Source organism: Gouania willdenowi, chromosome 14 (assembly GCF_900634775.1).
Source record: "Gouania willdenowi chromosome 14, fGouWil2.1, whole genome shotgun sequence".
NCBI lineage: Eukaryota > Metazoa > Chordata > Actinopteri > Blenniiformes > Gobiesocidae > Gouania > Gouania willdenowi.
In genome coordinates this window covers 14,342,127-14,359,823 of record NC_041057.1, presented here as the reverse complement: position 1 = coordinate 14,359,823, position 17,697 = coordinate 14,342,127, and the positions used below count along the sequence as shown (strand labels likewise).

The following is a 17,697-nucleotide window of genomic DNA, read 5'->3' as shown; positions in this document are numbered from 1 at the left end:
CTGTATATATTTTTTACATGTATTACCCCAGCTTTCTGAGCAATAGGCCAGGTAAGGCAATATAAGAGAGGAATAAAGCAACTTCACACAGTCTCTATTTAATATACTTTTTGTTCTATGTAGAATGCCAATAGTTTTAGATATTTTTTTTTCTAATATGTTCTATGTGCGGCTTCCAGTAAAGCTCATGATCTCTGTTGTTAGGTTTAATGAAGGAACAGCGTTAAAAGTGACTTAGTTTATCTGCCACTAACCAACGCAAACTCATCACTAACTGGTTAATCCCCTGTGTCTCCTTTCCCACAGTTTGCTCCCAGTACTCTCGTGGTGTCTTCGCCATCTTCGGCCTGTACGACAAGCGTTCGGTGCACACGTTGACGTCCTTCTGCAGCGCTTTGCACATTTCCCTCATCACGCCCAGCTTCCCCACAGAGGGTGAGAGCCAGTTCACCCTGCAGCTCCGGCCGTCCATCCGAGGGGCGCTGTTGTCTCTGCTGGATCACTACGACTGGAACAAGTTTGTCTTTTTGTACGACACGGATCGAGGTGAGCAATGGTTTCAGCATGTTGAGCATTTTGTTGATGACAGGACAGGAGGGGTCACTCAATGCTGAGGATTAAGGTTATTTAATGTGTAACAAGAAGTTAATGTGCTTCGCAGTGTGAGTCGACATGCTCAAGGAACAGGCCATAAACAGGGAAACTAAGACGAATCCTTATCATCAAGTGCGCTCATAACTTCATGGGTCACGAGTCCCTCTACATGCACAATGGAGCATAGGGTGCCGAATGTAGAAATTATGTGCTTTCCTAGCTGATATTTAACTCAGTTTCTTCGTATTTAACTCTTTTCCTCACATTTGAGACATAAATTATTGTTAAACATGTTATGTTATTGTCAACAATATGTGTATATAAAAAAAAAACACTAAAATCCCAAAAAACATTTAGATATAATATTTAGGAATAATTTTTACACGGTTTCAATATCTTATTTTGTGCAGTGTCTTATTCATTTTTTTTTATATATTACTTATTTCATTTAATCACATATTTAAGTAATGTTTAGTGTTTATTTAAAATTTATTTTTATTGTTATATGTGTATTTTTTTTAGATAACTGTTTTATTAGAGTCTTGTTCTTGTTGAAATGATAAAAGACAGTATATTCATGGGCTTATGTGAGAATATCCAAAGCAGAATTTTGCTGTGAGGCAAAGGGGCCTAAAAGCGCCTAAAAGCTTCCCTAGGGCGCCAAATTGCTTAGGGCCTGCACTGTATGTTGATGCACACAAAAACACCAAAGGAAAAATGCAGTACAGTATTGCAAAATGTTCTATCAGCATGTAGTGTGGTACTTTTGAATGCATGAGGAGACATGAATGTAGTGCACTGGCATTTTCATGGGAATGCAAATTGTTACAAGTTACATTGCAATTTTGAGAAAACACACTTATGAGCCGAGCATTTCCTGACTCTCCTGTAGGACGTTCTGGTAACACTTAACTTGAAGACTGACAGTACACCAGTGTTGCCCGATTTGTGGTTTGTGTTTAAGCTGTTTTAAGATGTGATTGGGCTGGAAATTGTCCATCTGATCTGGCAACACTGATTCCTGATTTCACATGTGAGGTCACAAATGTAGAAAATTTGAAACGGAGCAATTTTCTCTGTGTTATTAGACTTACACAGACCACAAACAAACGACTGGATGGTTTTATTTCACATTTTGTATGCTGTGGAAACAAAAAAATACAACATTACATTAAAAAAAATATTCCATATCAATAGAGGGCCAGATGTGATGTACAATCGAGCCGGGTCCGGCCTGCAGGCCGTAACCATGGCATCCCTGCATTACACTGACTGTCATTATTATGACATGACACCTGTCATTATCATAAATTAGGTGTCATGAAGGCTGTCCTAAAGTGTCGTTTGTTACCCTAACCCTTCGTTACCCTAACCCCTAACCCTACCTAACCCCACTAGATCCCTCCACCTAACCCAAAAATGCCAACATAACTCCAAAGGTGTCATAATTTAGCAAACAACACTTAGTGATGGCCATCATAACACCTTATTCATGCTAATGACAGTGTAATGTCATTCGTATGTATACAACTTCAAGTAAAGTGTAGATCTGTTGTTGACTGGTGGAGTGGACCAGTCCACTTCATTCTGTGACTACCCATTGAGATAACATGTTTCCTGTTTTACCTGGTGTTTTTGCCTTTTGTGCTCCACGCTGAGGTGTAAATGAATGTGCCTGTGAAATGTTGGAAGTTTTTGTTGTTCCAAATTTTCTTGGTAGGTTGAACATCATATTTTATTGCAGCTGTTGTTAGAAAGGCTGTGGATGAGGTAGATGCTTTCATCTTTTCCTCCTGTTTCTCACTCGTGATATTGTTGAATCTCTGTTGCCCACCCAGTCTCGCGCCGCTAGACTATGTAGGATTGTACGTATTCCCATCAGCGTGTCATATTTCCATTATAAGTCTGAATGGATATGGACCACTGCTTACATCACGTCTACACATCTCCCTTTCATGCATTTTCCAGAAGCTATTCGAGTTTTTTTCCCCCCTTCGCTCGCTGCCACTGAGGGGACTGCAGTGAACGTTGGAGCAGATTGGCTGCAGTGTGTTCCGTCGCTGCAGACTGAGCACAGTATCAGTGTGCCTCCTCTACAGAACAGCTCATTCCTCGCCTCTCTCCTTCTCTTATCTGGGCTGGTACACGCTTGACTGCGTAAAAAGCTTCCACTCCTTTTAACAAAAGCTTGCACTTTCTATCGCATCTGATCGAGTGTTCATCCAAATTCCAACAAAGAGACAGATTGACTGCTTTTAAATGGGCCCATCCAGTATATGTCATTGTCACAGATGTGTGAATTATCTTCAGATGTGCTCGGTTTCTCAACTTTGATTTTTGAAATTTTACACTCAAAAAACACTAAAGTTTTTAAATAAAATTGTCTTTCCTCAAAATTAAAAAAAAATTGTGGAGACAGAAATTTAAATAAAACAAATGCATAAGTAATGTGTCAGAAATACCAATTAATGGAATTGTAGTATTTGAAAGGATTGCTATTGTGATCTTTAAAGGTCTCGTGTCATACTATTTTTCACCCATCTCCATTTGTTCTAAGAACCCCAAAAACATAGTATTTGAGGTTTATTTTCCCAAACTCGCCTGTTTTCCAGAGTTTTAGCCTCTGAAAAGTCACTTTCTGAGCAACTCTACACAAACAGGCTGATTTGCGTCCTACTTATGCATATCCATGAGTGGGCGTGTCTATAGATGGGACACTGACTTCCTCCTCACGGCACGGTGACGTAGGGCCAGAGGACGGCCCGCCCTCCTACCACCCGCTCCGTAGCCGAGCTCATGCTGCTTTATAAACACAAGACAGAGTGTGGAGGCAAGGCATTCACCAGGTACATACATAGACTGTAGAAAATACATACATAGCACTGCGTGGAGGACGCTGAAATGCTCACCTTCATGAGCGTGTCTGTTTACATGTTAATCACGGCAGAGAGCTTCCTGGAGGCGTGGCTTCTCCAGCTCAGTGCCGCATCAAATTGGTGTTTGGGCTCGCCCTGCAGTAAGAAAGGAGCAAATCACCCTCTAACTAATGATTGAGGGAATCAATGAAAAAAACACTTAGGGCATGTGTATGAAGCCCATATAGGACTTTTATTATGTTTAAAGCACAGAAAAGTTTATTTAGCTTAACATGGGCCCTTTAATTGCAAAGATCATATGTATACTTATATACTGTACATATACTTTACTTTAGTCAGGATTTTTTTCTGTGAAGCAGCCGCGAGTAGAAGAAAACTGGTCATCAGGAATGAATATAGTGATGTGACAAGACAGCGTTGTTTAAGCACTGCTCATGCACGTCTGTGGTTTATTTTTCCCCTCTGAATCACTATAATAAGATAGTGGATATATAGAAGATAAAATATCTTCTCTGTTTCGTCTGGCGAGATGTGCAGTCTTTTTTTGACTCCTGTGCTGCAAACCAAAGCAGCAGCGAGTCCTGTGTGTGAATGATGCTGTCCATGGTGCTGAAAGTGCAGGCCGGCCAGATTCTTTTTTGTAGTTTCTTACTTTCTCCCTGTAACAGTACAAATTGTTGCCTTCCTGTTCGTGTATAAGGACATTTTGGAGGCACAGCTTTTAACAACATGTGAAGGATGTTCCACAGAGCCCAGTAGATGACAAATAACAATCCTGCTTGCTCTTTTCTGCTTCTTTTGAGATGTTTTGGGTCAAAATAACAAATTCCCTACCTTGTTTCAAAGTGAGCTGGGAAACATGTTCAGCAGGGTGTCCTGCTCTTGGAGAGGAACTGCTCGTTTTAAATGTTGTCCTGCTTCAAAACGCTTAAATGTGATTAGTCGCTCCTTATCGCATTACATTCAGGTGAGTTGGAGCAGGATGAGACGAAACACATGCAGGACGGAGGGACTAAGAGCCACTGAGTGAAAAAAAGATGTCTTAAAAAAAAAAATCATAAATGACTATTGTTTCATTTCTTTGAGTTCAGCATCACCTGTTTTACTGCCTGGCTCTTCCTCAAAGCACTTTTTGGGAGGAAGGGTTTTCATAGACTTCTGTCTGTTCTCTACTTCAAAAGCAGCTTAAGAAGTCAGTTACATTTGAGACTGTTTATTTCATATTTTTGGTCTGACAGGAAACGCTTGGTCCAAATACTGTGAACTTGTACTGTATCAGTGGATATTAACAAGGCACACATGTGTCAAGTGTACATGTGTGCAGCTGCATGTCAGCCTGTTCATGTGTGTGTGTGTGCTCATGTTAGTGCTTTACAGAAAGCTTTGGGGTGGATGCTGCAGCACTCTGACTAGAAGATCTTTTCACTCACTGCACTAGGCATTCATGCAGTATTGACTATTATGTAGAATCAACCTACGCATGGCTGAGCACAGTCAATGAGCGCGAATCTGACTCCCCACATCAAGGCAGCAGAGACACAAGAGACCTGCGAACCGTGGCACAGTGTAGGTTTGTGTTTTTACAATGAATGTAGTTCCTATTGTTTGTCCTTTTGCAAAAATCGACTTAGTCAGTCTTAAAAGTGTTTTTTAAAAGGTTTGAGATAAAAGGAGGAAATTAACTTCAGAAAGGAGATAAAGTATTTGTAGCAATGGAAAAGAATGATTGTAAAAAGAAAACGGAGAACAGAAATGTAAGAAAACTAAAGGAAAGCGATGGGGAATAAAATAGGGAAGGACAAAGGTCAAATGAAAATGCTAACAAAAAAGATTCAGAATATTATAGCAACAGAAACGTGGAAGAATTAAGGGGAAGTGAGTACATTAGAATGGAGAAAATAAAAAGAAATATTTATAAAGGAAAGATCATTCCTATAAAGTGACAAAGCGTTTGAAGACATGAACCATGAAAAAGAAGTTAACACTAGTTGAATAAAAATAACAAAAGTGTAGACAAGGATAAAACAGAAAGTGAGGAATAACAGGAGGGAAAGGCAGAGAACATGAAGCTAAAGGAAAGGGACTGGAAAAGCAACCAGAGAGAAAAGATGTGGGGAAGCTAATGAGAGCAGAGTCCTTTGTCCAGCAGATGGACCACATGGAGTCACACACCATCCCTGTGCTCTGTCCATGACGAATAGCTTCTTCCTTTTTGCTCTGTGGAGAGGAAGGCGTTAATGCAAAGCTCTGACTCATTGAGGAAGGAAGGAAGGAAGGAAGGAAGGAAGAAAGGAAGGAAGGAAGGAAGGAGGCGGATCGTGGCCCAGAAGACATACGCTCGCCCTGTGCCTCAGTCGAGAGGGTAAAGAGGGGACGACAGGAAATGAATGCATCCAGATGTGCGGCCGTTTTTCTGCTGCTGCTGCTGCGTTCTTGCGTCCAACTCACCACTAATCAGCTCCGCCTGCGTCAGTGGCTGCCGGGCCCCGTGGCTGTGGCTTTGACGCTGATGCTGATTGTGGCTGGCTGCTGCACATACAGCTTGGGGGGCGACACATTTATCAGCTGGTAATCAGCCGGCCGGGCCTTTACAGAGCTCAGCTTGCTTTGGTCCGACTGGAACACTGAGGCTGCCCCATCCGTTATGCGTTCACCATGTGACACATTGGGAACTGATGGAATTTCAGATTCCTTTGCCCAATGAAGGAAAGTCACCTCTTCTGCTTCTGGCTCTGATATAGTTTGCACGAACAGCCTTATTTCTAGCATTAAAGGGATACTAAACCCAAATTACAGCTCAACTGAAATAATATTAAAAGTAACATTTACTAGTATGAATTAGAGGCTGCATATGTTATAAAAAGCAATTGAAACTGTCACTTTTAACGTTGGCTTTTTTGACAAATTGACGTAGCGATTACTCATGGAAGTGCACCATTCACTTGAGGTTGAGGTTAAAGCTATCCGATCATTCCCATTGTATGTAGACTTTAAGTTTTAAGGTGTCTCCCTTACTCAGCTGGAAGGCATGCATAGATCTTTAGTAAGATGGTTAATAGTATCATCCAAATGCCCACCAGTATTTTCAAACTCTCATTTCTCCTTTCCTGGTAAGTGCAATATCAAATATAGGTACTGTAATACAGTTTCTAGTTTTATTAGCATGATACGTGCTACTTAATTTACATGACATCAAAGGTGCACTAAGAGCATATGAAGGTAAGCAGATGTAACTGTAAAAATACGGAGAGGACTCGTTCAAGAAACAACCGCACAAATGAACAAAACCAAAAAAACTGTGAGGCAAACCTGTTTCTCATTTGTATCTCAAGCAGCTTTAGTCAATACAGTCGATTCGAGCCAAGCAGCTGCAGCTTCCACTGGGAGTCGTTCCAGGCTCGTCTCTGTCCTGCCAACGTGCACAACCAATCCTGTCCTGGTTGTTGTCAGGAAACGTGTCTGCAAATCTCCAGCAATGAGCTGAGATCCTGTTCACATCCACACCTGCAGACTGTGATCAGGACGATGTTGTCAAAACACACAAACAGGGAAAATGTAGAAGCCGCTGTAGTTTCACTGGAAACTAGGGCTGGGCGATATGGACCAAAACATATCTCAAAATGGCAATATACGTTATAAATCTCAATTTTCTTTACTCAATAAAGTCTTACCTGAAAGACAATTCTGGGTTAAATTTGCCAGTGAAAAATGCCACACAGGCGCATTTATTAACAAACAGCTGCACAATATGTGTCACTTTAGGCTTCTTCTCCTATAAGGGACAGCACGTGTGAGTGAGTTCTGTTGTGTGGCTTGTTTAGGGAAAGGTCTGGGATTCACTCAGCAATCCATCTAACTATGCTTTTCATGTTGTTCTGAGAAGTAATGAAAACAGCGACTCCTGAAACAATTCAGTTTAAGTCATTAAGCTAATAAAACCTAATAAACAGCTCAGTCAGTTCTAAACCATCTGCAGTATCTTCCACTCTGAAGGTGTAAATACATGGGACAGTCAATGTGTTTGCATCATCAGACGACAACAAATAGGATCTATCAAGTTTTTGTAAGCACACAGATAGGAAGCAGTCAAATAATGGAATGTCCTTGTAGATAAAACTGTGCCAGTGTGAGAGTCTACAACAGATAGAAATATAGCAGGAACAAGTCTTTACCTCACGTTAAACTGAAAACAAAAGTTGGTTACACAAGTGTTACTATGTGAACAACTTGATGAAGGTGTCAGCAACTTTGCTCAGCCGCATAGACTGGAGCTCTGTGCTCTCGCTCTGCTCGTTGTCATTAAGGGGGCGGGGCTTAACTGTAGCACTAACACTCACTTTATACCTTCGACCTGGAGCAAAGATGTCTCCTCTTTTGGTGATGAGATTTCACAGGAATCGTGCATCATTGACATTGAAAGGCAACGAATGAGCCTGATGATGCTCTTGATGGCCAGAGGAGCAATGTGATTGGTCACTGAGCCACAGGGGGAGAGAAAGAGAGCTAAGAATGGCTCGGGGGCCAAAGGTTGTTGACCCCTGGCCTAGAGTAACAACAAGGAATAACAAAAACATTTATTTAAAAAAAGCTTAAGATATGTAATTAAAATAGAAACATTTTAGATAGATGGAGTAGTTAAATCATTGAAAACATGACATTATAATATATACAAACAAAGGAAGTTAGCCAGTCAGATTCAACAGACTTAATTCTAAAAATGTATTTTATGAAATCATTGTTTTTTGTTTTTTTTTTTACTGTCATTTATTGTTAGGTTCTTTTAATTAAATGGGATTTAAAGTCAATAATAAATTATGTATCAGAAATTATTCTTGTTTAATTTAAATCAATTCTTTATAATTGCAGATATCATTTTTGGCTTCAAGAAAATCAATCCTGTAAGCTGAACTGGCTGCTCGCAAGGATATTGACTCCAGAAGCGTGAGGCATACATCATACAGTATCATAATGCAGTCAATACTGTTACGCAAAGTCATAAATCATACAATTCTGTTTAGAGTAAATGCACCCTTGTTGCAAACAAATGGTAACTAAAAACTCGAAGAGCACAAAAACACAAAGTGTCAAGTGAAGAGTAAGAAAGTTGAAGTTAAAAGCAGAATTGTTTGAGAACAAAGTCAATAACAAAACATCCAGAGTGTTGAAAGTAAGTCAGAGAGCTTTTGGCAAACAGTGAAAAGTCCCAGAAGTCCAACTCTGATACTTGCATGGTGTGCCGTGTCAACAGAGCACATCTCTAGTTCCCTTTATTTTAGCGCTCAACCTCGTTGATGTGTTAAAAAGAGTCATCTCGACTGGAGGTCCGCGTCCCCAACAGCTCAAATGTCATGATCCATCTCAACCCATTGCAGCACCCGGTTCTCTGACATGATACATGCCTTTGAGTGAGTGTGTGTGTGTGTGTGTGTGTGTGTGTGTGTGTGTGTGTGTGTGTGTGTGTGTGTGTGTGTGTGTGTGTGTGTGTGTGTGTGTGTGTGTGTGTGTGTGTGTGTGTGTGTGTGTGTGTGTGTGTGTGTGTGTGTGTGTGTGTGTGTGTGTGTGTGTGTGTGTGTGTGTGTGTGTGGTCTCTACCAGCAGTCCCTCTTGGGACCAACATGCCTCTAATGGGGAGCAAAGGGCTGGCAAAGGGGTAGAGGAGATGTAGGCGGAGCCGAGTTGCCAGAGCACAGGTTAATCCACTAATTGGGTGCAAAGGGAGACGGGTTGCCAGATTGTGATGGCCACCAGGAGGGGTCTGTAAAGGGGGGACATCTGTTCAAGTTGGAGAACAGCCGCCCTCGCAGCTCCCCGCTTTCCTGTCTGACACTCATCTTCTTTAAACACAAACCTGACAGCAACGCTTTCACCTTTAGAGTTTTGTGTTACTTACATGATACATTTGTGGAAATCTTTCTTTTCCCAAGAGCAGGAGTTTGTTCTGCCATAATGTGAGGCCAAGAAAAACTTTTTTACTAGTCTTATCTAAAATTCTTAGCAATGTGTTTGATCTCCTCAGCTATGCCATCATTATCCTGCTCTCATTATTTGGATCTGTTAAATTGGGAGGAAAAATAAAGAGAAAAGAAACCAAGCCAACACCTTTGTTTTTTTTATCTTAATTCAAGTTTGTGCCCAAGCAAATCCTGGGATTTGTCCAACATGCAGGATAAATAGGTAAATGCAAGTCAATGAAAAGCCTGACACACAATTAGATTAAGCTGAGGACTTTTCTGTGACACTGCAAAATTAACAAGTACGCCAACATGCCACCTTGTAATTATCATGTGTAGCCTTTTAGTCATTAGATGAGAACCCACTTTTAATCATAACAAGTCAGTGATTTAAATATAAACATAAAATCAAGAGAGTTGGTTGTGTTATTGTGAGAGGTGTGGAAGGGGACGTATCTCTCAAACAAATGCTCCTTTTTAATCAGATGAACAGGAACAAATGAAGGACTTTGGAGCACAAAAGTGGAAGTGGCAGTTTAAAAAAACATTTTTTTAATTATTTTAAACTATCATTTTTTGTGCCCTGGTAGTGGACCATTACTGGTCAGCAGTCCAGTGATTGGGGACCACAGACCCCAGAAACTGACAAAGAGGATTAAGTCATTTGGATCACACTTATTTTGTTATGAAATTGTTACACAATTATTTAAAGGTATTGTAGACGATGTTTAGCTTCCGGGTGGATCATCAAGACTATTGGTCCTCCTAACTGTCAATCAAGGCCGTCGTACGTGCTCGTGCCCGGTGCGCACCGGGTCCTTTGAAAATGGATTTTCACTTACCGGTGGCGAGTCTGACATAGTGGGAAAAGTGCAAATCTTCTTTTGTAAGATAAGCTTGTATGACCGATGTCCACACCAACTTGTAAACAGAGCTGTGCACGAGGAAAACGGGGCTCGTGCACGCTCTCCAGCACACATAGGCTTGTTGCGCATGCGCATTTTTTTTCAAAATGTGGAGAGGGCGTTTCTTTTTTAAACATCGTCCACAATACCTTTAATATAAGTGTGTAAAATAAAAAAAATGTCATATATAATATTTCACTATACTAATTAAATCTTTGCAATTTGTGTTTATATGTTGATGGTTTGGCTTTTTGTTAACCAACTTTTTAATTGGTTTATAATACCACTTTTGCCGTTTTGATTAGTTAGTTTACAAATGCACAAAAGCTCCTTTTTCTGTCTTACATTTCCAGCATTTGTCATTGGTTACAAAGGCAATGCTGTAGAGTTTGGAAGGAGTAAAATATACTCTTTGTGTAATTTTGTATTGAACAGCTTTCCCTCTTGCATCTCTTAGGTATTTGCCAGCGTGCAATATTTTTTTTTTCCTTTCCGCCTGAGATATTTACTCATGTCATCCTGCAACCTGCTAAATGTTTTATAAAAACCTGCTGCCCACATACTCTGCCAATAGGTTCTTATCCTGCATTAAACAACTTTTGGTGACAGTCTCTTTGTTGCTGGCTTTTTGCAACTTTTTTTAAGTGTTAAAAACGAGACACATTCTGTCTTTGTGATTCATCCTGAATGGATTGACCGCAATTATGAAAAGTGACATTTATAAGTGTATTTAAAGTTTTCCTACAAGGCGTTAGTAGGCTAATGAGCCACACAATAGGTTCATAGTGGCTAATCCACTACTCATATGTCAATCCCAGACTAGTCAACCAGTCTGACCTGAAAAAGCTTTTGGATGTGTCATCAAGGAGAACTCCAAGTCTATCTGAGATACCAGAATCAACATGACGTAGAAGACTGTGACCCCTTACAGACGTGTTCAAAGTGTTTAAGATGGACCGCTTTTTACATTCTGCTCATTGGTTGTAATTTAATTCCACTAAACATTTTACTAACTCTGTTTGTAGTCAAGGGAAATTGACTTAAGTGATCTCATTCATATCCCCATAAATAATTCATTCTACTTTCGTAAATGAATCCATGCGTCTTCCTTCCTAATCCATAAATCATTTACTTTTTGCTTATTTTGAGCCTGGAGCTGCTACGACCTCACTCCAAACAATCAGTTATAAGCACATGTTTACTTCTAGAACCAGTTGAGATGCCAATAAACTTAACATACTGGTTCATACTGTGAGAGGAAACCAGAGTAACCCACATGTACTCAGGGAATTGGAACTATGACGTTATTTCTGTGAAGTACAGACGATACCTGCAGAAATAAGAATCCTAGTCATAATTACAACTAAACTAACTCCATCTTTCCCATGTTTGGGTCCAACCAGGATACGCCATCCTGCAAGCCATCATGGAAAAGGCCGGACAAAACAACTGGCAGGTCAGTGCCATCTGTGTGGAAAACTTCAACGATGCTAACTACAGACGACTGCTGGAAGATCTGGACCGGCGACAGGAGAAGAAGTTTGTCATCGACCTTGAAGCGGAGAGGCTGCAGAACATGTTGGAACAGGTGAAGTAACCCTGACGCAGTACTTTACTCTATCTACTTCATTTTAAACACAGACTGCTTAATCAGAACAGTCATTGGTGAACCACAACAATGTGTTTGTCCGATCACATTGTCAACATTTATGCCAGCATTTAAAAAAAATGACCAACCACTGTATATTAAAGTTGTTTTGTCTTTTTTGTGTTGTGTATTTTTGTTTTGTGTATTTGAGTCATTTATTGTATTTTTGTTGTCATTTTGTATATTTTTTTTTAATTTTGTATTTTTTTTAAAGTGGTAATGTTTATTTTGTAGTCTTGTGTTTTCAGAGTGATTGTGTTTATTTTTGTTGTTGTTTTGTATAGGGATTAATAAAAAAAACTTGTAAATAATTGTATTTTTCAATGCTTCGGAAGTCGAAACAGTACGCTCAAATCTAGCCAGAAAAAGTGACTTTCTCCCAAAATTATTATCGTATTGCTGTTTCTGTTTCAGGAAGTTAATTTACTTATAGTGTACCCACAACTGCAGGTTATAAGCCTGCCTGCTAGTGGTCAGGACTATTATTTGCTCATATTAACACTATCGATACAAAGTTATGGTTCCTCTGATAAATATTGCCTTAGTGCTCGTGTTCAGGTTCTCTGAGGGTGCCGTGTTAACCGCTGTGTCCCCTCTGAGATCTAACATCAGTACAGCGGTCACATTAAGTCTTTGGAGGTGAGTGGAAGTATTAATTAGAGGCTTTGTGCTGGGGAACAGGCTGTTCTGTTCTCCAGTGCTGTTAGTAGGCATTTGCACACTCGGAATAGGATGTGCACCTTCCTCCTGCTGCTGTTTGTCTTCATCCTCGCTCATCCTCTCGTCTTCCCTCAGGGCAACTGGTGTCGCTGTAATTGTTCAATTATTCACAGTGTCTCCTCGCTGACATCTGTCATATAGTTATAACAATTTACTTTGCAGATGTGTGTGTTTGTGAGAAAGCTGCAGACGTCCTGAGCGCTGAGGATGTCTCCAAAGTACAGTAGATGTGAATGTTTTTGTCACATTGAGAGCTTTTGGGAACACTTTTTGCTGCAGTGTTCTGAGTTACTGCCAACGACATCTCTCTGTGTTCATCCCCAGACTTATCTGTTCATATATTCTTAAATTTCACCCAGATGCCCATGACACTGGTTTCAATATTAGTTATATTAGCTGTCACAGGCCACTGCAGCTTAGTGCAGTTACACTGTTTAAGTAATGCTTCGACAGCCGTCTCTGGGTCAAAGTTAAGGTCAAGGAAACTTCATTCGTACCCATAGCTAGAGTCCTTTGGGATTCAAAATGATCAGCTTTTGTTTCACATACTTAAAGGAGGATAGGTCAGGATCAAGAAATAAGACTCCATAGTAACATGACGGCCGTCTGGGTAACTGAACTCTTTAACAAAGTAGCTGATACCGTGACTGGAGGACAGATTCCAGAACGAAGACCATTGGTTCGGACATATACAGTATTTAGAAATGTTTGTTGGGTTCGGCCACATAGTGCCCTTTGTGCCCGTTCTTTCATTTCTACAGTACAGGATCAGCACAGTGGGCAGGAACATGGAGCAGAGGAGGAGAGCTATGAAGCCATCCAACGTTGAAACAACCCTTTTTATGCACAATTACATGGATTATCCTTATCTTTGATACCAGTACATAGATTATGTAAATAGATCCACAGGGTCTCTTGTGTGCACTGTGCCCCTGTTTGTACAAACGTAAATATGTCATTTGTATGAGGAAAAAAATTAGGTTTGGTCTGGTTTGGGCTCGACAAAAAAATGCGAACCAATCCCCACTCCAACTCTGACACGTTATTTATTTACTCGCTTTTCATGTGACTGTTTACTGCAAGGCCTCCTCACATGCCTCTGCATGTCTCCATGGACCCAAACAGTTGTTTGGTCCACTGTGATTGTCTTCTTTCAGTCTCCAAGCCGAGGCGAGAACGCGCATTCAGCATCATTTGACGTCACGTCCACAGGACTATGTGGGAGATTCAAGCCCTGAATTGCAGAACAAAATGCATCACAAAGTCTGTTAAAGGCAATAGGAAGAAATAAGTGCAGGCTCATTCTCTTTGGTTTTGAATGCTTCATCACTCATTAGTATTACAAGACTTAAAATGTATGTTTATTTTTTGACAAATCCTGCCCTATGCTCCTTTAACAAAACATACGACTTAGTATAAAGTGGTGTTAATGCTTAGTACTTATTAGACAGGGAAACTCCCATTGCCTCTGAGACCATTGAACACATAGGATGAAGGCTGGTGTACAGGAAAATCTGTACCCTATATGGACTGGAAGTCAAGCAACAAGGGTGGTTGAAAACAACATGGCTACGATCCTGTGGGACTGGCAAACAGCTGCTGGTTAACCTAGTGGACATAGTGATGGTGGACAAATCCCAGCAGAGAGAAGTGGCCACAGATGTGGAGATACCAGCTGACTGCAACAGCAGGAAGAAGGTGGAGAAGAACCACTGGAGCGTGGAAGGTCAAAGTCCACGTGGTCAATGTGGTAGTAAAGAAACGCGGGGCAGTGACCTTCAAACCTGGAGAGGAACAACATCTATAACCTTCATTCATATATACATACAGTATACGATACACGCCTACATTTATATACACACACAAGACTTTATTAGATAAATCCAGTTGTGATCATTACTCATCCCCACTGAGGGGATTTCACCTGATTTATTCTCGCTTGTCTGCTGAACAGAAAATATAGGAGGAAGACTGGAAATACTGACCAACACAGCAGCTGAATTTTTCATTTTTGTCTACCCTATCTGCAGCCAATCACTTAAAATACAGCATGGGAGCAATCTGCTCTGCGTTTGCTTTGTGTGAGGCAGCTTTTCAAATACAAAATGACCAAATCTAATCAAAGTCAAAGAGCGAAGTGAACCAAAGGGTAATGCAGGCTGTCGGGATAAAAAGCACTTTCTGAGGTTTTTTTTCCCGCTTTGCAGCTTTTCTTCAGCAGCAATATACTATAAGTCACTCTGCAAACGGAGTCCCACATTTTTCCACTTCCTATAAAGTATTTTGAACTGAAATCTTTAGATTCATGCATATATTCAAATGCTTTTTTGTCAATAGCTTGCTACTGCACCTATAGTCTGTGTTGCTCCTATATCAATGGATTTTTTGTGATATATATATAGAGAAAAAAACAGAACTTTGTTGATTGGGCTGCATACATGTTTATTGCCTCCCTTTACAATCTACCAGTCAATCCTGGCAGATGTACAGTATTGTTTGAATCTAGATTGAAAGGCAAGTTGAAGGAGCTTTATCACATCAAAGCTTTGCTATTAGTTGCCTACATTTTAAAAGGTTATTTTAACAAATCTTTTCTAGGGATACAAACGTGTATCAGTACTGGAAAACTGCTATTATGCAGTGCATAATAATGACAATAAAGTTGAACTATGACCCATTTAACATTTAAGATGTCATCTGCATTCGACTAGCCTCTAAGATGAATAATAAGATAAATGAGCAATTAAATATGAATAAATACTCCAACAGAAGCAGGCCCAAAGAGCCTGGTCATAGTCATCAAAATTAAAAAGGAGTGAGAACAACAAACGGTGAGCTGTTGGATCGATTTAGTCTGCACACACCTAAACATTCTGGCTTCAAAGCAGGAGAAAGCTGCTGCAGAAGCAGAAAGTTACAGGAAAGCAAATGAAATTCACTGTATCAGCCTGAAACTGGTTCCCTGTCACCCAAACCTCATCAAAGAGGAAAGTCCTCGCTTTAATCAAGAAGGGTGGAAAGTGTTAGCCTTGCTGAGCTGAACGCAGAGAGCTGCTTCATGAGGGTGTAGTCCGATAGGGAAAGGCTCTGCCTCCAGTTTCCATTTTGGAAACCAAAGGAAGAATAATGACATCTGTTGGAATGGTTTGGTATGAAAAGATATTTAAGCTCAGTCAATAAAACTTTGGTTTGTGAAAATGTGCTTTAAATGTAAATTTAAAGGAAAGCCAACAAAGGGACTGTGTGATCTCTTTTAATGCACGGCGTTGTTTCTTTCAGACGTATTCCCGGCCTTATTACCTGGATGTCTGATGGGAACTCCTAACAGATGTCGGCTTTCCAATTAACTTCCTATCACAAATACACAATGTTGTTTGTGTGTGTACATTATAGGAGACCATATCTGTGATACTACGGCACACCATTTTATCCAGTAAACAGTAACAGTAAAATTGAACCATTTGTCCTCCTCCCTCCTTTCTCTCCCACAGACTGAGAACAAGGGACCTACAGGAATTTACTACCTAACTGTTTGTTTTTCCCCTCTTGCTTTTTCAAGAACTGAGGCAGAAACTCCATTTTTTCTGCTTCTCTCCAAGAACTAACAAACATTCTAAAAGTGGGCACAGATTTTTGATACAATTTTGATATGTATTTTTCTACACGACCATTAACTCTTTATTCACAGGAAACCAGGACAATCTTAGAATAAGGTTACATACAGTAAAGTTACAGTTTAACTGTTCCTAATGAATATCTCCCAGAAAAATATGAGCGATATTCAAATTTCTTTTTATCAAAGAGGTTTTTTCATCCACTTATAGAACACACCCACAAACAAACCACAACCCCACAAATCACCCAAAGCAATCTGATTGGCTGCCGCAAAAACGTCAACCAATGGTAATTGCTTAAAGGGCCCATGTTAAGCTAAATCAATTTTTCCGTGCTTTAAACATCATAAAAGTGTGATTAGGGCTTCCTACACATGCCCAAAGTGTTTTTTTCATTGATTCCTTCAATCGTTAGTTAGAGGGTGATTTGCTCCTTTCTTACTGCAGGGTGAGCCCAAACACATCGCTCCAATTTGATGACGCATTCCCACTTTGATGACAAATTTGACGCAGCACTGAGCTAGAGAAGCCGCGCCTCCAGGAAGCTCATTGCTATGATTGACATGTAAACAGACACGCCCACAAAGGTCAGCATTTCAGCATCAATTGCGCAGTGCTATGTATGTATTTTCTGCAGTCTATGTATGTACCGGCGAACGCCCCGCCCCCACGCTCTGTCTCGTGTTTATAAAGCTGCATGAGCTCAGCTACGGAGTGGGTGGGAGGATAGCGGGCCGTCTACTGGCCCTACGTCACCGTGCAGGGAGGTGGAAGTCACTGTCTATAGACACACCCACTCATGAATATGCATAAGTAGGCCGCAAATCAGCCTGTTTGTGTAGAGTTGCTCAGAAAGTGACTTTTCAGAGGCTAAAATGCTAGAAAACAGGTGAGTATGGGGAAAAAAAACCTCAAATACTGTGTTTTTGGGGTTCTTAGAACAAATGGAGATGGGTGAAAAATAGCATGACATGGGACATATTAAACCCAGATACAGTATGTCATCACCATTAAAACACCAGACGCAAAATTCAAATAATTGGATTTGAACGGCGGGGGTTGCTGAGTCACCCCATCGCGATGTACTTTTTATTTTCTTTGTAGCATCACAGTATTTAGTTTTATTAGACTTTAACCAAGCTTGCGCGCCCCAGAGAGGAAAACCTCTGGTCCCACTGCTGTGAGCTGAGCAACTGAAGTCGACAGGAGAGCAAAGCACGCTGAAGCTGGAAGAAGTCCACTCAAAGTCAGTTTTCAACCAGTGATGAAAATCACAAGCCTAGAAGCAGCGTTGAAACCTGCTGGCTTGAAGCCAACCGTGAAACCAACCATGAAACCAACCGCGAAACCAACCGTAAAACCAACTGTGAAACCAACCGTTAAACCAGC

General features: G+C 40.6%; 1 protein-coding gene across 3 annotated transcripts in view; it reads left to right on the top strand.

The window, feature by feature from the left end:
* LOC114475332 (glutamate receptor 4-like) overlaps positions 1-17,697 on the top strand; it is a 123,921-nt gene that overhangs the window by 61,448 nt on the left and 44,776 nt on the right. For all 3 annotated transcript variants that reach the window (XR_003675458.1, XM_028466030.1, XM_028466031.1), the window contains exons 3-4: positions 307-546; positions 11,730-11,914. Coding sequence is in view for 2 of the 3 variants with exons in the window: in XM_028466030.1 (XP_028321831.1) it covers positions 307-546; positions 11,730-11,914 (425 nt within the window). In the remaining variant the exon portion in view is untranslated. The remainder of the gene's footprint in view (positions 1-306; positions 547-11,729; positions 11,915-17,697) is intronic.